Raw genomic sequence first — 22203 nt, forward strand, 5'->3', positions numbered from 1 at the left:
GAGCGAAATAGAGAGATTGTGTTAGAGGGAAAGAGAGAAAGAGTAATGTTGAGGTTTGGACAGAGGACTGCGGAGATGGAATATTCAGAAAGAGAGAGAGGGAGAATAACGTGAGAGATGGCATGTGCCGGGGAGTGGTGCTTGGGGAGTGGTGCCTGACAACAGAGGGCAGGGAGGAGTGACAGAAATGGTAATGGTGGAGGGAGACAAAGACAGAGGGAGAAAGAGAGCGAGTGAGAGGGAAAGAGAGGGAGATAGAGAGCGAAATAGAGAGGTTGTGTAAGAGGGAAAGAGAGAGGGAGGTAAGAGTGAGTAAGTGAGAGGGTGAGAGAGAGCAAGAGAGTTGGAGGGAGGTGACAAAGGGATCTGCAGCGTGTGTGCGTGTGTGTGTGTGCGTGTGTGTGTGTGCGTGAGAGAGAGAGAGAGAGAGAGAGAGAGAGAGAGAGAGTGAAAGAGCGCGAGAGGGAGAGAGCGCGAGAGCGCGAGAGCGCGAGAGAGAGTGAAAGACCGAGAGAGGGAGAGAGAGAGAGAGAGAGAGAGAGAGAGAGAGAGAGAGAGAGAGAGAGAGAGCAGGGTCGGGCTGTGGGTCTAGTCCAGAGTGCTGGAGAAGAATGAGAAACATTTCAGATATTTTCCAGAGCTCTCGCTCTCCCTCACTCTCTTTCTCTCTTTCTCTCTCTCTCTCTCTCTCTCTCTCTCTCTCTCTCTCTCTCTCTCTCTCTCTCTCTCTCTCTCTCTCTCTCTCTCTCTCTCTCTCTGACCGCAATGAGCTGGCTTTGGAGAGTAGGAGGGGACGCTAGAGAGACAGAGAGAGAGAGAAGGCGGAGAGGAGGGATAAAGTACAGTGGACGGACGGAGACCTTTACAGGAAGTGAGAGGTGAAAGGTCACATGGAAGAAGTGCCATATGGAACCACTTTGGATTGATGGCACTAACAGCTTGACAGCCTGACTTAAGATAAGGAATACTGGTTAGGTGTGCTTAAGATCAGAAGGTTGCCAGTTGAAATCCCACCCAAACCTCTCCCTACTCCTCCATCCATGGCTGAAGTGCCCTTGAGCAACGCACCTAACCCCCACATTGCTCCAGGGACTGCAGCCAGTACTGTGTAATAGCGGCAAGTCGCTTTGGATAACAGCGTCGGCTAAGTGTAATGTAATGGCAAGTCTTGGGGTGTACGTCAAACTACTTTCTCTCGTCCTTTCCTGTATCCTTTGGCTTCTTGCCTGTGTTCCTTTGACTGTGGAGAAAACAATAAAGTTTCCCCGCTGTCAACCAGCATAGAGCGACGTTCTTTGAACATCCTAATTGTAAAGAGAGAATGACCTTTAAATTGTGTTTTTGCATAAAACGGTGATCATCAATGATGCTGAGCCTCGGGCGTCACAGAGCCAGAGGCGACAGGAAAGGACAGGGGGGAAAGTAGTTTGGCTTGCACTCTAGGAATGTAAAATATGACCTGAATGATATGTCCTCAAAGCAAGTTTTGGAAACCTACCCAGGCAACAGGGGAGTTTGACATCTGTGCAGCTGCATCGTGATGCTGCTTTTTTTTGTGGCTTAAATTGGATTTGATTCTGCTTAGATTAGATTTTCCAAAATAAATTGAAATTGAAATGGAAAAAAATCACAACGGTAATTGGTTAATAGATTTCCTCCTTTTTATCGGGCTTTGTGATCCAGCATGGAACACTTGTTGACAGATGTTTACACAACGGCTAGGGCGCACAAAACGCTGTTTTGATTTGGTACAGCTTTTTTGACAGACAGATGACAAATGAGTTCAGACTGGATCACACATAGTTTTTTTTTCAGAAAGCCTCTTAATGAAATGTCAAGCAACACTAGAATTAGAAATTAAATTATTGATTTGGATTGGTCGCACATCATGCAGGAGTAATCTGTCAGTGTCACACACTTAGATTGAAGTTAAATGAGATTAGAACATCTGGACCCGCGTACACCAATCATGAGTGTGAGCCACTGAAGGACACTATACAATTCCCATTATAATCATTCAAAAGCAGACTTCCCCACATCACAGAACAGACTCATTGAGAAACTGAAGCAATGCAGTAAATTTGGCAGATCATTCAACACATGGAGAGCCAAACTTAATACTCTACCAGTTGTGCCTACTCTATTAGTGTTGAATTAACACGTTGCAACATTTAATATGAATTAACATCAAAGGCCAAATATAATTTCCAGTAGTTGGTCACACTATCTAGTTGGTCCCTCTATCTCGGAATGAACACTGTACATTTAACTGTGAAGTTCCATCAAAGAGGAAGTATAATTTCCAGCAGTGGTCTGATTGATTGGGGTGTTGTTGGGTGGACAAAGACTGAAGAGCACGCCCAGCCGAGGATTTTTGTGTGTGGAGGAGGAAAGATGAGGCCAGGGGCAATCTAGTTCCTATGGAGACCAAACAAGCCCAGAGGCAAGGCATGAGCAGGAATACCAGACAGGATTTGGAGAAACAAAGAAGGTCAAGGGAGATCATCAGTACAGAGACGTGCTAAGACTGACCTCACAGAGACATGCACACACACGCACACACACACACACACACACACACACACACACACGCACGCGCACACACACACACACACACACACACACACACACACACACACACACACACACACACACACCAATGTACTCCACAGTACACACACACACACACACACACACACACACACACACACACACACACACACACACACACACACACACACACACACACACACACACACACACACACACACACACACACACACACATGCAAGGGTGGAGCAGGTCATGGCCATGGCTCATTGTTGTTGAGCACAACACACTTCCTGTGCAGGCAGCCCGGCAGGAATGACGCCCTCCTCCACAAGACACACACACGGGATACGGGATATACACGCGCGCACACACACACACGGGAAAAACACATGTACACACAGTGACGGACAGAAGACAGACACTCATTCGCAAGGACAGACACGCACACGGAAGGATGGACGCAAATACACACACATGAAGAGAAAGACAGAGAGACCCATACACACTATACACACAAAATACACACTCGCTACAGATCGACACACACACACACAAACACACACATTCACGCAGACTCACAGATAGATACACACAGACATAAACACGTTGCACAGAGATTGAAAGTCCTAATGATAACGATAAACCCAAAGTAAATGTTGTGCAGCGGGTGCAAACGCGGCTCATAAATGCGTTGGCAAGCGCCACGGTCAGACACCTGGGTGTTCAAACAGGGCTCCAGGACGTGTAAACACAAGGCCTGTAAACACCATCACGCCTGCTGCACACGCACATGCGCACACACACACACACACACACAAACACGCACACGCACACGCACATGTACACACACACACACACACACACACACACACACACACACACACACACACACACACAGCAGGCTAGCAGTAAGTAGCAGAGTCAGCATCTAACCACACTTTCTAAAAGACAAATTCTTTCTGTAGCGCTCTCTGTTGCTGTCTTTCTCCCACTCTCTGTTTCTTTGTCTCTCCCTATCTAGCGCTAGCTGTTCTCTCTCTCTCTCTCTCTCTCTCTCTCTCTCTCTCTCTCTCTCTCTCTCTCTCTCTCTCTCTCTCTCTCTCTCTCTCTCTCCTGCTCTTGTGTTTTCCATTCTTTCATTGTCTGTGATTCACGCTGCTGCCCCCCCTCTCCTGTCCCTCTCTCCTGTCTTCTGTCAGCACTTGTGTGTATACAGTGTGTGTGTGTGTGTGTGTGTGTGTGTGTGTGTGTGTGTGTGTGTGTGTGTGTGTGTGTGTGTGTGTGTGTGTGTGTGTGTGTGTGTGTGTGTGTGTGTGTGTGTGTGTGTGTGTGTGTGTGTGTGTTTGTGTGCGTGTGCGTGTGCGTGTGTGTGTGTGTGCGTGGCTGGCTGCGTGTCTGTATGTCTGAGTTGATGAATCAAGGCTCTCTTTAGATCTGCCTGGAACAAACCTGTTTGGGTTGTGGTTTTCTTCACTAACAATCAGGCACACACACACACATACACACAAGCTGTGTTCAATTTCAGCCAGTGAGGAGTTGAGGATCAGATGCCACCATTATTGTCCTGACCCCCTCCCAAAAAGCCTCTCTGTCTCAGGCTGTGGTGGACCATACACTTGACTAGCTCTGGGGACTTCAATTGCGTGCGTGCGTGTGTGTGTGTGTGTGTGAAGGGGAGGGGTGTGTGTGGTTGAGTGCGTACGTGCATGTGTGCGTGTCAGTCCCTTTGAGTGTGCGTGTGTGTGGCTTTGCCAGTAAGTGGCTCAAAAATTGTGGTATGTTTTGAGTTAAGGCCCCTTAATTCAGCCCAATTCGCCAGCAGCGCAGAAATATGTACACTCAGTATATGTGCTCCCTCTCCCAGTTGGTGGCTGGGCTGCTGCAAATCAGACTAATTTTGTTTTTTTCCATTTTTTTCCCCTCTCCCCTTTCTTCTTTTTTCCCTTTTCCATTTGTCCTCACCCACACCCTACTCATCCGTCTGATTTTACACTCCCTCTCTTCAATCTCGTCTGCCCTCTATCTACCATATCTTTCTCCTACAATCTCTCTCTCTCACACACACACGTACCATACCTCTTCTTTTCTATCTGTCTTCCTCTCTACCCTTCCCACCCCTTCCCTGCCCTCAATCTATCCCGTGTCCAGACTCTGGAACGCGAGCAGGTGGACAGCATTCAGCCCAAGCTGCAGCATGTGAACGCGGTGGGCCAGGGCCTGATCCAGAGCGCCGCCAAGCACACCGACACCCAGGCACTGGAGCACGACCTGGAGACCACCAACCTCAGGTGGAACTCACTCAACAAACGGGTGAGCTATGGAGACTACTGTATGGTGCTGTTGGTCAACACACACACACACACACACAGAGACACACACACACACGCACACACACACACACACACACACAGAGACACACACACACACGCACACACACACGCACACACACGCACACACACTTGTACACACACATACACACACACTTTGAATGTCATGTTACACACTATATCACATGCTAAACACACATGAGCACACACTTAACAAATGGTTGAGTAATGAAGGCTAAATACACACACGCACACGCACACGCACACACACACACACACACACACACACACACACACACACACACACACACACACACACACACACACACACACACACACACACACACGTCTGTGTGGCTGTGTAATCTGTAGGCTCAACAACACAGACAGGACATCATCTGTCGCGTACATGTATGTACACATATAAACACAGTCACCCATTTAGGGTGAGTTATGCGCAGGCCACACTTATACCCCGACACACAGATGCATGCACTTACATGGATGCACACTCATACACACAGCTGCACATATGAACACAGGCGGCAGTTCAGACATGAAAGCGTAAATAAACATGCAGACTTCACTGGCAGTAAAAACCAGTAAAAAATGCCAGTTGATCAAGTAGGAAAGCAGCGTGATTTTATTCTGGAAATTGGAAACTGACTGTAACTGAGCTCTACTCTGAGAAAGCCACTCGTCCAAAATGGTCTGTGCTGGTTTGAACTACTAGTCCCCCCTCTCCACAGTCCTATATGTACTTTCATTTGCAGAGTAGAAGTTTTCCGCCAAATTCAGGCTGTTGGAAATCTATGAAACCAAATGCACATGGACAAAAGTGGGCATGCTCTTCAAGTACTTTTACCAGCTCCTGAAAATGTAAGGGACCTACCTTTTAAGAATTCTGTAGATACAGTCATCTGAAAGTGGCTCTCTTGACAATTCTGCTCGAAACACGTCAGGGCAGTAGTTGACAAAATATTGGAAATTGTTCAAAAATATCTCATCAAATCGACAAGCGAGGGCATTCAGAGATTTGGCATACTGTAGAATGACCAAACCAAACCAAACCATGTAATTGCATGATTGTGGTCTGTGTGTGAACACCACTCTAATGCTTCTGAATGATTTGATTATTATTATTCTCGCCTTTCCTTACACATGTTGAATAGCAGCACCAAGCAGTAGGATGTACAGCCACTTGAAAATGGCTCCCTTGAAAACTGCTCAAAACAGCAGTTCATAACCATTGTCTTTGTATACTCTAAAAGTTCATAAAGGTAGGAACTTTGGAGTGCTGACCAAAGTATTGTAAAACTGAAAAATAAGGGAAGGTCGCACCATGCATTTGACTTTCTTAGTGTAATAAAAAGAGTCAAATGCTTGGTGCGACCTTCTCTTACTTTTCCCTTTGAATACTCTGCTCATGATGTGCTATTACCTTTCCTCTCACACAGGTTGCCGAGCGCACCGCCCAGCTGCAGGAGGCACTGTTGCATTGTGGGAAGTTCCAGGATGCGCTGGAGCCGCTGCTGAGCTGGCTGAGCGACACGGAGGAGCTCATAGCCAACCAGAAGCCTCCGTCGGCCGAGTACCGGGTGGTCAAGGCCCAGATCCAGGAACAGAAAGTAAGTTCTGCTAACCTGTTAGTAGCACTTTGTCTGTCCAGCTTAATCCCACGCCCATTAACCCTACCCATTTTAATGTTTTACGTGCTCCCACACCATTTCCTGTCCTCTAGTTACGGTTAGGCTTCCTTAGCCCTTCTGAATGATTTAGTACTAGAAACTGCCACCAAAACATTAATGGTGCCGTCCGTGTAACCATGGATAATAACCAGGGGTGCACATAACTGGTACGCAGGTGCGCATGCGCACCAAAAAATAGCAATGCGTACTGCCACCTCGGTCACTACAGCGCACTTGCGTACTGACTATCTCACCAGACTGTTTATGTTGGTGAATGGTCAAACATGTCCAAAAAGAAACAGACAACAGCAGCCTGATCAGTTTCTTTGGAGTTTCGTCAACAGCAAAGAAAATTGAGTCAGAGATTTAAAAAAACAAAACTTTCCGAGAAGTGGCTCCAAGTGCCGTGGCTTGAGGCTAATGATGAGCCGACAGAAATGTGCCAGTCCCTTGAAATGCGGAATCGTTCCGTATGTGGTAGTGAAAGAATGCGTTCCGTGTTGAACAGGTAAGGGACGCGATGTGTCCCGTTTTCTAATGAATGCCTAAAAATAGACATGTCACTCGCATATCAACTGTAAATATCTAACGACAGTCAGCGCGAGAGCGACCGAGTTGAGCTCCTGGCTCTCTCCTCCTCCCTCCATCATTATGGAATTGTGCCGTCTGTTAACTCCCAGAATGGACCCGCACCCCCGTAATTCTCATTGGCAACTCCGATGCATAGAAGTTAAAAACTGAAAGCATGCATCCATGCGCGTGGCTTCTTAAATGCACGCAGTTCCCGGCCAGCTCCACTTCTTAATTTCGTCAGCTTCCTCCCACCATATTCCAAACGGACACCGCATAGGCCCTACAAGTTTATTCCCCCTCTGTGCATCAGTTAGCAGGCATGACGGCGAAATCGGCAAAAACAGATGAAATCCAGACAATAATCACTTAACTTGAAGATGACCTGTTGACCATTTGTAGGCTAATTAAGATTTAAAGAATAGGCCTACCAAACTAACAACACATTTGATTAGGCCACCAGTTGCAGTAGCCTTCAAACAACATGTGTCAACGTTCATGGTGATCATGTTTTATCCTTCGACACTGCAGACAGTAGACTTTTTTTGTTTGTTTTTTTTTTTACCGCGGATGAGGTGCGTACCAAAACATATTTGCTGGTGCGCATATGAGTAGCGGCCTGAAAAAGTTATGTGCACCCCTGATAATAAGGTGTCTTATTAACAGATGAATTGTGTGGCCTTTATGTCTTAACGACACAGAATGTGAGTTACAGTAACCTGTTAATAGCGCTTTGTTTAAACAATATATCTTAATAACAGGTTAATACTGTGGCCATCATGCCTTAAATGAGTGATGCACAGTAACCTGTTAATTTATACCTCTATATCACAGAAAGAAGAAGCAGAGTAATAGCAGGTTACAAGTGTGGCCTCTACGTGTTAATCACATTTGAATATTTGTGGTACGTTTTTAGAAACTGTGTCATGTTGTAGCGAGATGCTAACAGTGGATTGTCCGTACTGCGTCTTGATAAGGCATTCATGCTGTGGTGTTCCTGGCTCTATAACACATGAATACCTGTGGTATTTATCTGGTGGGTTAATAGCATGGTTATAATATTTACACTGGCATGAGCTACTGGGGCTGAGAGACTGCCGTGCTGTACTGGCAGGGAAGGCAGGGAGAGAGAGTGGTTTACCACCTTGTACAAACACATTCAGAGGGGATACACTATTTCTTTCTGCCCCTCAGAACGCACGCACACGCACACGCACACGCACACGCACACACACACACGCACACGCACACGCACACGCACACACACACACACAAACACTACAATTAATCAAGCTATTCAGATTGTGGGTGGCTTAAAATCAAGGACAACTTCAGGGACAGTCAAGGACATATTCAGGCCTCTCATTATATTCCAACACATAAAAATACAAACACACACACACATTCATGCGCAATCACTTCTGCACAAATACCCACTTACTGTACAAAAACAGAAATACCACAGCCAAAGCAAACGAGTACTACTGTATCAGAGTACATTATTAACCAGTAATTACAGTGTCCAGTGATTCAAAGGCCAGCCAATCCAGAAACGTGTGACTCAGCTATTTTTTTCCCATGCTCCTTTGCTGCTGCAGCTGCTTCAGCGTCTCCTTGACGACCGGCGAGGCACGGTGGAGATGATCCGGGCGGAGGGCGCGCGAATCGCTGTCGCCGCGGAGACGCAGGACCGAGACAAGATCCAGAAACAGCTGGAGAGCCTGGGCCAGAGGTGGACCGAGCTGCTGGAGAAGGCTGGCGGCAGGTGAAGGAAAACACACACACACACACACACACACACACACACACACACACACACACACACTTTCTATACATACTAGTGTAACGGAGGCTAACTAGCAGAGTTGGTGTAGTAAACCTCCCTCCCGAAAGACTCATACAGTGTTGATGCCGTTGGGCTGGGGGACTGGTCCTTTAGTCCAGCTGTATTGTACTGTGCCTCCCGTTTCCGAACCGATGTAGTTGTAGTTGACGAGGTCGCAGGTTCGTGCCCCAAGGGGGACTAACAGATGCAGGATGACCTCCATCACACTTGCCATATCCATATGTATGTTTGTGTAGCCAAAGACAGTTGGAGGAGTTGCAGGTGTTGGACCTGCAGTTCCATTCATACACTAATACGTATGCTACACATTGCACCATACTTGTGCACATACGTTAGCACACGGGTATCCATATGTGTGTTTGTCTAGGCAAAGACAGCGGGAGGAGTTGCAGGTGTTTGCTCTGCAGTTACACACACACACACACACACACACACACACACACACACACACACACACACACACACACACACACACACACACACACACACACACACACACACACACAAACACACATATACCATACTTATGCATGTATGTTAACACAGGTGTGTGTGTGTGTCTGTGTGTCTAGGCAAAGACAGCTGGAGGAGTTGCAGGTGTTGGCTCTGCAGTTCCACGAGGCCGTGGAGCCCCTGGGGGAGTGGCTTAGCACCACCGAGAGACGCCTCAGCACCGCTGAGCCAATGGGAACACAGACCTCCAAAATCACCCAGCAGATCGCCAAGCACAAGGTACACACACACACACACATACACACACACACACACACACACACACACACACACACACACACACACACACACACACACACACACACACACACACACACACACACACACACACACACACACACACACCTGTTTGGCTCTTTGCGGGCCTCATCCAGGTGTTGTCCATGATTGAGCAATCGTGCACGCTTGCGCGCGGGCATACACACACACAAAGACAGACAGACAAACAAACAGAGAGACAAAGATTCATCCAAGAAGCCCAAACATGCAGTAATCGCTTGGCAAACAGCTTTGAGGGTGTGCACACACTGGAGCCGATTGAGCAAACACAAGGTGAGATGAGATGAAAGGGAGCTGGCCCCTACCACCCCAATACCCCCCATAGGCTCCATCATACCCCATTGGTTTGCTTTGGTTTTGCTTTTAGTTTTCTTTAGATTCTGCCTTTCTAAATGCATGTAAAAAAAATTAAGTTGACCTTCGGATGAAGGTCATTCATTGTTTGTAAGCTCTTTCTCAGTTCTGTAGGAAAAGCTATTTTAAGTTGGTTAAGTTCTTCTTGTGTGTCGATGCATGGGTTTTTATATTATAATTTATGTCATCCATGATTTTTGCATAGTTTCTGTTTTATGATTTATGGATTATGATTTCTCATCAACATTGTTTGTTTCATGAATATTTTTCATTTATGTTGCATGTTCCCTTTTTCTTTTCGTTTCTTTTTGTTCTCTCCATCTCACCCTTCATTTTTCCCTTCACAACTCGTGCCTCATGGGGGGAAATGAAACACCCCTCTCAGGCCATAAAAGAGGAAGTGACCTCACGAGGGGTGGAGCTTCAGCACCTGGAGGCTCTGGGCAACCTGCTGACGCCGCTCAGCTGCCCGGCCGACTGCGATTGGCTGGGGGAGCGCGTGGGGGCGGTGCGCACGGGCCACACCGGGCTCCTTGATTGGTGCTCGCGGCGGGAGGCCCTGCTGGAGCAGGCGCTGGCCAATGCGCAGCTGTTTGGCGAGGAGGAAGTGGAGGTGCTGAACTGGCTGGCCGAGGTGGGCCAGAGGCTGGCAGAGGTGTCGGTCCAGAGCTACCAGCCAGAGCTGCTGGCACAGCAGCACAAACACACACTGGTACGGCACCATGGACGAAAAAACAAATACTGTATATACAAACACACACACACATTCATACAAGAAGAAACCATTTAGATTTGTAGACCACAAACTGTGCTCTTGGTATGAACCCGCAAACACACACGGAGACGGGGTAAAGTGTATCCAGGCACACCAAGAATGGGAGGTAATGACGAGTTGGCTATTCATATAGAGGTTCTTAAATTATTTAAGGCACTTAGCATGCTACTGCCTGACATCGAACCATTCATTCACACATACTGTAATAGCGGATGAATGCTAGGTTGCAATCCAATCCAAACAGGTTGGTTTGGGGTAAGTATTATTACAGTAATTACAGTAATCATTACAGTGTCACAACCGATTGTTCGTGCTGTAAGTACATTTTTTCAGTCAGCTTGGTGCTTCCCAGAGCTCCAAAATAAAGGTGTCAGCTAACCACAGTCCCTCTCCTCTCCTCTAGTCCCTAAACGAGGAGATCATCAGCCGCAAGAAGACCGTGGACCAGGCCATCAAGAATGGACAGGCCCTACTGAAACAGACCACAGGTCAGTCACCTGGTACAATACATTCAGCGTTGTAACTAGTCAGGTCAATACGGGAACTCCTTTCACTTTGACGGGAAGCAAACAACCATAAGCAAACTAAGGGAAGCGGGTCAACCATACCGTTTGGAAAATGTTAATTGTTATGCTCATGGTCAGACCAAGTCTCGAAGAGATTTGAACGTCGATGATAATCAGGCTGCTCAGAGTCCTGTGACGGGTTTGCCAGATGTGTGTGATGATTTCCATCCCAATAAATGCTCAAAACCGGCCTTGAAGCACTAAATCCTGCCCAACTGTATTGATTTCTATGGCCATAAATATTAAAAAAAACCTTGCCCAATTCCCGTTTTTGACTGTTTTTACCTAAACATCCAAATTGGGCGGGAAATCATCCAATCTGGCAACACTGCAATGTGAATTGATTGATATTGCCCTCAAAAAAAGCTATTGAGTGAAAGTTATTTTAATATGATGGAATTAATATTAGAATTTTATATTATACTGTAGATACTTCATGTTTGCTTTAGATTTTTTAATCGGTAAACCTTGGTAGGTATTGCACAAAATGAATGGTATGCAAGACATAAATGCAAACGTGGTTATTTTCAATATTAGTGATAAGACAATTGAAACAAATAGCAGCTGCAGTCAGTTACTTCCACTGACGTCCGTTTCTCCACACTGCCCCCTGTAGGCGAGGAGGTGCTGCTGATCCAGGAGAAGCTGGACGGCATCAAGAGCCGCTACGCCGAGATGACAGCCGGCAGCAGCAAGGCCCTCCGCACGCTGGAGCAGGCCCTGCAGCTGGCCACGCGATTCGCCAGCGCCCACGACGACATCAACCAATGGCTGGACTCCGTGGAGACCGAGCTGAACAACATGGAGCCCGACAACACGCCGGCCTATCAGGACAGACAGAAGGTAGGCAGAAGGAGATGAGAGTACTTTGGGGTGCTCTGTAAGGATAGCTCAATAGGCGTCCAACTCAACATCCCATCCTCTCCACGTTTACAGTGCTTGGGGGGCGCTGTGGCGCAACGCGCTAAGCCCCCCACATTTGGGCTTTAATGCCCATGGGGACCCCGGTTCGAGTCCGGACTTCGTCATTTCCCAATCCTCATCTCTCTCTCCCTCTCACTTCCCGCAGCATCTCATACTATCCTGTCAATAAAAAGGCATATAAAGTCCCTTAAAAAAAAACATAATAAATTAAAACGAAAATAAAGTTTACAGTGCTTATCTCCCTGCAAATAATGTTACTGTATGAATCTGCAGACACATATTGTGTGTATCTGTTTGTGCATCTGCATTAACTCTCCCAATGAGCTGCAGGCAGCCCACGCACAGCACTCTAGTCTCCAAGGTAATCAGACTAACTCGAGGGATAGCACACAGGAGGAGGGGCCAACTGGGTGTGCATATGTTTACTCACATGCTGTTTGCATCATCATGACACAGGAGAGATTAACTATGTGTGCATGTGTACCGTACATGCTTGCTTACGCACAAGCTGCTGTGGCTAACTATGGTGATCAATGATCATTACTCCACTTTCTGCCATTGTTATTATAACTGGGTGTGCACATTGAACTGGCTGTGAGAAATTCGATATACAGCAGCACAAACACACACTAGTATGACACCCTGAAATAAAATGTATGTGCTGTATAAATAAATGAATAAATAAATGAGAACATACATTAAAATGATCTTGTGTTGCCCGTCGTTGCTGCAGGAGTTGAAGAACGTGGGTGCGGAGAAGCGTCTGGTGTTGGATACGGTAAACGAGGTGGGCAGTGCCTTGTTGGACTTGGTGCCCTGGCGCGCCCGCGAGGGACTTGACCGCCTGGTGGCCGACGCCAACCAGCGCTACCGCGCAGCCGATGAGACCATCACCCAGCGGGTACAGCAGGTCCAGGCTGCCATCCAGAGGTCACAGCAGGTACTGCACCCAACCACCACCACCACTACTTACATTTGTAATCCTGTGACGAAATCAACACATTTCACTGCATGGCATTTCAAAAGTGTGTATGTGTATGCGACTAATAATGTTATAATAATGCAATAACATGTGGTTAAACACAGATAATTATAATATCAAAAACTATTTGTTAGGGTTTGGGACATCTATTTTTGTATCATACTCAAGTCATCATTGTGCTTGAGGAAGAAAATGGAAGTAAAAAGATTTAGAATGATGGGCGTCAATTTAAAATTAACATTGTAGGATTGTAGACCGTTGTAATTCTGGGGCCTAATTTCATGACCCCCTCAGAGACAACTCAGAAATCATTGAAACAAATAAGACTGCTCCTATGAGCCCTGCCAGGTGGTCAAAGGCAGATGAAAAAGGGGAAATGGGCCTAAACAGTCATTTATGATGTGGCCTAGTGGTTAAGACGTTGGTCTTTCAATCTGGAAATTGTAGGCTTGAAATCCCATCCTTGAACTCCCTTCTGCACCTTGAGCAAGTCACCTAACCCAATACTGCCCCAGGGACCGTAATCAATACCCTGTTAGTGTCTAAGTGTCATGTCATGTAATGTCTGTTCCTGTCTGTGCAGTATGAGGAGGCTGTGGATGCGGAGCTAGCCTGGCTGGGCGAGACGGAGCGTAAGCTGGTGTCCCTGGGTCCCCTCAGCCTGGAGCCCGACGTGACGGTGGCCCAGCTGCAGGTGCAGAGGGCCTTCAACATCGACATCATCCGCCACAAGGACACGGTGGACCAGCTCATCAGCACCCGCGACGACATCCTGGAGACTTGCAGCGAGACGCAGAAGGACACGCTTATGGTGAGGGGACACACATTCATACTTGCTGGCTCACACCACACACACACACACACACACACACACACACATACACACACACACACACACACACACACACACATACACATACACATACATACATACACATACACACACACACACACACACACACACACACAAGGACCCGCAGAAGGACACACTCGTGGTGAGGACACACACACACACATTCTCTCTCTCTCTCTCTCTCTCTCTCTCTCTCTCTCTGTCTCTCTCTCTCTCTCTCTCTCTCTCTCTCTCACGCACACACACTCACTTTCTCTCTCTCTCTCTCACACACACACACACACACACACACACACACACACACACACACACACACACACACACACACACACACACACACACACACACACACACACACACACACACACGTACAGGATGGTGCAGACTGACTGAGAGATAGGAGATAGAGGAAGAATGATAAAATGGGTAAAAACTTGTTGGAGCAGATAAAAGGTTGTAAATTAAATCTCTGACTTTTTAGCTTGCCGACAATGACAGATTAACTTGCAGTGCGCGCCCTGTGAACAGTAAATTAATTGTATAAAAATGCAGTTTGAGCATAGAAATTACCAATTAGAAATACCACATTGAACATTAAATTGCTGGACAATTCTTCCATTACCAGCATAAAACTAAATCTGCTGTTATAGGCATCAATACGTCAAGCACAATCTCAGTTTTAAAGGTAAAATCTTGGAAGCGAACGACTAAATTGTTCACATGCTTACTCAGGTGAATTTGGAGTGTAAAAATCAATAGAAAAACAGGTTAAACCCAGCTGAAAATGTACTCTCTGAGTGCACATTTTGAGGCAGTTTGCCATAAATATACAAAAACAACTTGATGACTAAATTCGGTACTGTAGCTTTGGAGTGAGGAGTCTGGACACTAAAAATCCCATTTTCTTTGAAATCAAAGGAAAAACGCTTTTAACTGTGTAGACTCATTACTCCAAACCTCATCCTTTGTCCTGCACCTGTGTGAACAATGCGCCCAATTTTCCCCCTCAACTTAATCATGCACTGTTTCGTTTCCATGTCTCAGGTGAAGACAGACTCCCTGAGCGCCCGCTACGAGGCGGTGAGCCAGAGCCATTCGGAGCGCTTCTCTGCGCTGGAGCAGGCCCAGGTGCTGGTGGCCCGCTTCTGGGAGACACTTGAGGAGCTGGAGCCCTGGCTGGGGGAGACCGAGGCCCTCATCAGCCAACTGCCCCCGCCCGCCATCGACACCGAGGCCCTGCACACACAGCAGGACCAGATGAGGGTGAGTGAGATATTGTATCGAATCGAGAAATCGCGATACATAGTCACGATACTGTATCGTGATACAAGGAGACAGTATCGTGATAGGCCCTTACAGAATATGTTACCCATCAGTCAAGAAAACAAATCACATGATATGGTGCTTCCAAGCTCCAATTTTTTATTTCATCATCATTATTATATTTAAACCTTTTAAATTATTAGTCGCCTCTTGTAACCTATTCCACCTGTAAACTATCATAGTTTTTATTCATAATTTTATTTTATAATGTTGGCAAATGTGAAATCGTGGGGTGTATCGAACCGTAGGTCAAAAATCGTGATACGAACCGAATTGTGAGTGTAGTGTATCGTTAAAGCCCTAGTGTAGTATGAACAGTGTGTATGTGGCACACAGTGTCGTTAGTAGAAGGTTTGAGTGTATACAGCGTGCAAGGATACAAAGATTCGGGTATGTGTGTTTGTCATATACATTAACACTTTTTTAACAATCAGATGTAAGGGAACGATTCGCTGTTGCAAAAAAAATATTGTCTGTGTGAATTTATTCCAATCTTTAGGAACAGTTTAAAAAGCAAATGGCTTGAGAAAAGTGTATGCAGTGTCTTCACTAAGCAGCGTGTCTTGGTAACTCTTTGGGAAGACAGTCACCAGTGTTTAGTGTATTTGATGTTGTGAACATGATGTCTAGCTGTGTACATGACATGTACTGGACACTAGGGGTACTTGGTCATTATACTCGTACTTGTCAAACACTTGCCAATACCAGGCACCGATACTGCTATTCTGCGAAACAACGCAACATCTCACCACGTTCTGTTGATTTGAAAGCAGCATGGGGGAAAAAGTGCCACCTCATACATTTACTAACATTTAAATCTACATGGAAATGGACAATAAAACATAAATCGCAGGTGGAAAAACAATGCATTTATTTTCATTGTGTGTTAGGAGTAAAAGTATCGTATCGGTACCTGGTATCGGCAAGCACTTGTATCTGCTGTATGTATCTGTAAACATTGGCCTCTTTTCTTAGAAGTGAACAAATGTATAACCATAGCACAGTAGCTGTGCATTAAAGTCCACAGTAGCACTGGAACCACTGTCCAAACAAAAATTCAGGAATAAAAGTAATTTATGGGGTTTGCCACTACGTACCTTGTAGAGAAAAGAAAGCAGTCCACGGCATGGGGTGGTGTACCTCCATGCTAACCCAGGATTTGCTTTGCTTATTTTAGTGGTTCATGGTAGATTGGGCTGAGATGGCTATCTGTCGGACCATTACTGCTGCAGACTAAACACACACTGTGGTGTCCCTCCACTCAATCTCCCCATCTCTATTTCTGTCTGTCTCTTTCTCTTTCTTGCTCTCTCACTCTGTCACTCTGTCACTCTCTCTCTCTCTCCTGTCTCTCTCTCTTCACCCGGGGGGGGGAGGGGGCGGGGGGGGGGGGGGGGGGGGGGGGGTCGTCTCTGTCTCTCACCCTGTCTTTCTTTCTCTTTCTCTCTACCCCTTCTCTCTCTCTCTCTCTCTCTCTCTCTCTCTCTCTCTCTCTCTCTCTCTCTCTCTCTCTCTCTCTCTCTCTCTCTCTCTCTCTCGCTCTCTCGCTCTCCCCATCTCTTTCCATCTCACCATCCTGCAGCTCCTGAGGGAGTCCATCGCGGAGCATAAGCCGCACATCGACAAGCTGCTGAAGATCGGGCCGCAGCTGGCCGCCCTGAGCCAACAGGAGGGGGCGACGGTGAGGCAGCGCTTCACCACGGCCGAGCAGCGCTACCTGGCCATCAAGGACGAGGTCAAGGGTCGCGCCGGCGCGCTGGACGAGGCTGTGTCACAGTCCACACAGGTACAGTGCCACGTTCGCCACTCACGTCCACGTTCACATGCACCCTCACTTTCATTTCAAGACTGAAAACATAACAGTTGTCCTTCACTGTAGTGTCTAGCCAAAATATGCTTTTCACAAAACGCTTAAAGCCAGCATCTGATCATTATTTATTGCTACTCTGTAACCATGGAGATAGCCATCACCTTTGTTTTGTCTCATTTTTTAATGTCTGTCTTGTGTTGAATTTTAACATCAATCTAAATGTTTAGTAGGAAGATATGTTGTGAAGTTGTGGCTTTTTATTTTTATGGATTTGAATTTCATTTGCTGCTCTCATCTTGTCTCAGTGTGCGGGTTGTGTTATATATCGCACTCACTATTACTCATTTGATGTGTAAAGTTAACCCACGACCATGTGTGCTAAATGTAAAAAAGACTAAAAAGTTGTCTGGTCAGTTTGCATGCCGTTGTTCTAACTCACTATTGTTGTCTCTCCACATCCACATCCACATTCACTTGTCCCTAATTTGACACACGTGTCCTCCTCTGTTCTCCAATATGTACCAACCTATCTGCCCTCTCTAACCCCCAACAACCCCCTTCCAAAATACTCTCTTCCAATCCCAAACTCCTCCATCCTAACCCCCACCCCAAATCCAACTTCCTGCATCCATCCTTCCTCCCCTCCTGCATCTATCCATCCATCCATCCATCCATCCACTCCTCCACCTCCTTCGTTCCATTGATCCACCCATCCCATGTGATGCACCTGTCGACTCACCTCCCTCCTCCACTGGATGTGTATGTGTGTTTGATGTGTGATGTGCTCACCCACCACCACTCATCCGCCTACCCACCCACCTCCATAACTGCTAACTGCCACCACTCCCACCCCAGCTGGTAGAGGTAAGAAGGCCACCATGCATTGACTCGCTTTACATCGAAACATGCACGCACGCACGCACACACGCACACACACACACACACACACACACACACACACACACACACACACACACACACACACACACACACACACACACACACACACACACGTACGCACACACACACGTACGCACACACACATGTAGGCACACGCGCGTACACTCACTTCATCATTGCCCATTTCTATCTCTTAATCAGACAGCTCTGCACCTGACCTCAGTATGTCAATGCTGGGACTCCAACATAATTCAATGCACACACACCACACACGACACACACACACACCACACACACACACACACACACACACACACACACCACACACGACACACACACCACACACACACACTATCATCGCCCATTTCCATCTTTTTATCACACAGTTCAGCACAGACGACCTCAGTGTCAATGCTGGGACTCCAACATGCACATAATTCAATGCACTTAATTGTTGACTGTTGGTTTAATTTTTTATTTTGAAATAGGCACCACTTCAATGATTAATTCAATGCTTATAGTGTGCGTAGTATGCATATTTATTTTATAGTATGTATGCTAGTGTGCCAAGCACTTTGCTCATGTTTAGCTTGTGAGTGTTGTTTCCCCTCAAGCTTTAAACGCTCAAGAGTATTTTTGTTTGCCGGTTTCCCTATGAGAGTCCCTGCGTTTGTGCCTCCTGTGTGTGCGTGCGTGCGTGTATGTGTGAGCATGCGTACTCGTCTGTGTGTGTGTCTGTGTGTGCTTGCGCACTGGTGTGTGTGTTTGTGTTTGGCCTTGACTCCTTTCTCCTCCACTGTTCCCTCTCTCTCTCTCTCCTTTCTCCTCCACTGTTCCCTCTCTCTCTCCCAGTAAGTGCCTGTGGCAGCTGGTCCCCTGTGGGACTTGTGGCTGTTTGCTCAACACAGCGCTGCATCCCTTTACCCCCCTCCGTTTCCCTCTTTCCTTCTTTACCTCCTCTCCTCTACTCATTCCCTCCTTTACTTTCCTCTTGCCTTCTCTCCTCTCTCCTCTCTCCTCTCCTCTCCTCTCTCCTCCTCTCCTCTCTTCTCTCCTCCTCTCCCTCCTTTCTTCCTCTCTTCTCTCCTCTCCTCTTCCTCTTCTCTTCCTCTCCTCTCTTCTCTCCTCCTCTCCTCTCCTCCTCTCCCTCCTCTCCTCCTCTCCTCTACCCACCTTGCTTTTCTCCTCTCCACTGGAGGTGCTCCTCTCTCCACTGCGGTGTGATGCTGGCGCCAGCAGAAACAGCTGGGTCCCGCTCCGCAGTCTCCCAGGACAAGTTTTAAATTAACCTTGAGACGTCGGTTACACCTTTTCCCTGTGGCATAGCTAGACCCACAAGCACGGCAAGAAATAAACAAGGAATAAATAAATAAATGAATAATGAAATAAATAAATATTTCTTACAGACACTCCTCTGCCTGCCTTGCAATCTAAATGGATAAGCACAATCTAATGAGGTGCCTCAGGCAAAACCAGTTGAGAGGCAGGCTTTGAGGTCTGACCCGCAGGGTGAAGGACCCTAGCCCTATCCCTAAGGGGAGAGAGATGGTATGGATGTGAGTGGGTGGATTGTGCTGTGGCGCAACGGCTAGAGCACACACACACCGTGCAATAAATGATTCATCATCTTTGTAAAGTGTCCTTGGGTGCTTTGAGCGACGCTTGAACATTTAAAATTAAAATAATTATTAAAAAGTATATCCACATCATTATTGTTATATTGTGACACGAATCGAATCGTGCCCAACCCGTTTTCCTGTCATTCTCTCTCCCACTCACTTCCTCTCATTCTAATCTCAATGTTAGTCAACAAAGGCACAAAAGGTCCAAAAATATGGTTCATATACAGAGCACCCATATCATGACTGGTCTGCACCCACGGTGTGACCCAAGTGAACTCCCAAACTCACCTCTCGAACTTGCTCTTGCTCACCAATGTCTGCTCTCTTGAAGTGTGTGCGGGTCTGTGTGAGCGAATGTGCATGTGTGTGTGTGTGTGTGTGTGTCTCTGTCTGTACACTATTTGTGCAGTTGTGCAAAGGGCCCAAGTATTATCAACTCTCTTGAGTGTAACTCCTCTCTTCTCCCTACGACAATTGCACTGTATTGTCCCTATGTCCTCATGTAATTACAGGTTTCAAATCAATGTAAGAGTCTTAATTAACCATACCATTGTATTCTCCTCAACATCTACATCTGTAAAGGGGCCGATGACGTTTTAGTAGTAGCACACGTCAGCCCCCCCCCCCAAAAAAAAGGGCCCATAGACTGCTATTGTATTCATATTCAAAGCCATACAAAACGATCTCACAGTCCTCTCCACCCTCTCCACTCCACTCCGCAGTTTCACGACAAGATGGACCCCCTGCTGGAGACGCTGGAGGGGGCGGTGCAGCGTCTGCGTCAGCCCCCGCCGGTGGCCGCCGAGGTGGACAAGATCCGCGAGCAGCTGGCCGAGCACCGGGCATCCGGTCTGGAGCTGGACAAGCTGCTGCCCTCCTTCAGCGCCCTGTGTGGCCGCGGAGAGGAGCTTATAACCAGGGCATCGCACGACGACCCCGCCGCACAGGGTGAGTGTGGGTGGAGTGATGGACGCGCACGCGTACATACGCACGCATACATACATGCACGCACGCACACAGACATACCTGTACACACTCTCACACAGACACACACTCTCTCACACAGACACTCTCTCTCTCACACACACACACACACACACACACACACACACACACACACACTCTCTCTCTCACACACACACGCACACGCACACGCACGCACACACACAGGGCCGTAACCAGACATTTTGAAATACAGGGGTCAAATACTTAGAATGCTTCAAACACTTCAGTCAAACCCTTAAGTTTGTTTTCATTAATCACTTTCTTGAGGATAAATGGGGGTGGCGTATATAGAGTGAATTTATCATTGTTGATCATATATCAATTTTCATCATAGATACATTTTACATTACTGAACAAAATACAGAGGACATGACTTCTGTGTCCTCAATGGTAGCTATGGCCATGAATACACACCCTGTCTGGATGGAGAGATGGACACACACACACACACACACACACACACACACACATACACACACACACACACATACTGTACCCCTTGCGCCTGCGGGGAAGAGTTTATTACCATAGCTCGTACAATGACCCGGCCATGCAGAGTGATTCTGGAGCATTGGATGGATGGATGAATGGAGACGCATGGACATACACACGTGCGAATGCATATACACACAGATATGAACATGTGAGGTGGGGGGGTGGCTGTACACATGTGTGTGCGCGCGCACACACACACACACACGCATAAATACATACATACATGCATACGCGCGCACACACATACACACATGTGCGCGCACACACGTGATCAAACCACCCAGGGTGAATGAAATATGAACACACACACACACACTCCCACAAATTCAGTCACGCAGCCATCTCGAGCTGGAGAACCATGAATACTATACATATTAACACACATGACCCAGACAGGGTGTGTTAAACATGAATACACACACACACACACACACACACACACACACACACACACACACACACACACACACACACACACCCCTACATACACACAAACACACACCTACATACACACACACACAGACAAAAAGCAGTCCAGGTTAATTTAAGCATACACGCACGCGCACACACACGCACACGCACACACACACGCATCCATATGCATACGGTACAAACACTCTTGAACATGTGCCCTAGCCACCCAGGGTAGCTTAAGCGTAAATGGAACCAAATGCATAAACATGCTAGCGAACACATGACCTTGCCGCCCAGGGTGACTTATACATATGCATGCACACACACACACGCCTGTATGCACACACACAATCACCCTGCAATATGCATGCAAAAACACATAGAGATGCATAAATGACATGAAT

At 47.0% G+C, this 22203-nt stretch overlaps 1 protein-coding gene across 19 annotated transcripts in view; it reads left to right on the plus strand.

Annotated features, from left to right (window-relative positions):
- Window positions 1-22203, plus strand: part of macf1a (microtubule actin crosslinking factor 1a) — a 328092-nt gene that overhangs the window by 257201 nt on the left and 48688 nt on the right. For all 19 annotated transcript variants that reach the window (XM_063185302.1, XM_063185303.1, XM_063185304.1 and 16 more), the window contains 12 exons: window positions 4702-4863; window positions 6338-6508; window positions 8737-8903; window positions 9557-9716; window positions 10516-10842; window positions 11309-11393; window positions 12088-12314; window positions 13129-13335; window positions 13961-14188; window positions 15275-15493; window positions 17136-17339; window positions 20608-20833. In XM_063185302.1, coding sequence (XP_063041372.1) covers window positions 4702-4863; window positions 6338-6508; window positions 8737-8903; window positions 9557-9716; window positions 10516-10842; window positions 11309-11393; window positions 12088-12314; window positions 13129-13335; window positions 13961-14188; window positions 15275-15493; window positions 17136-17339; window positions 20608-20833 — 2383 coding nt within the window. The remainder of the gene's footprint in view (window positions 1-4701; window positions 4864-6337; window positions 6509-8736; window positions 8904-9556; window positions 9717-10515; window positions 10843-11308; window positions 11394-12087; window positions 12315-13128; window positions 13336-13960; window positions 14189-15274; window positions 15494-17135; window positions 17340-20607; window positions 20834-22203) is intronic.

Source organism: Engraulis encrasicolus, chromosome 20, assembly GCF_034702125.1.
Source record: "Engraulis encrasicolus isolate BLACKSEA-1 chromosome 20, IST_EnEncr_1.0, whole genome shotgun sequence".
Taxonomy (NCBI): domain Eukaryota; kingdom Metazoa; phylum Chordata; class Actinopteri; order Clupeiformes; family Engraulidae; genus Engraulis; species Engraulis encrasicolus.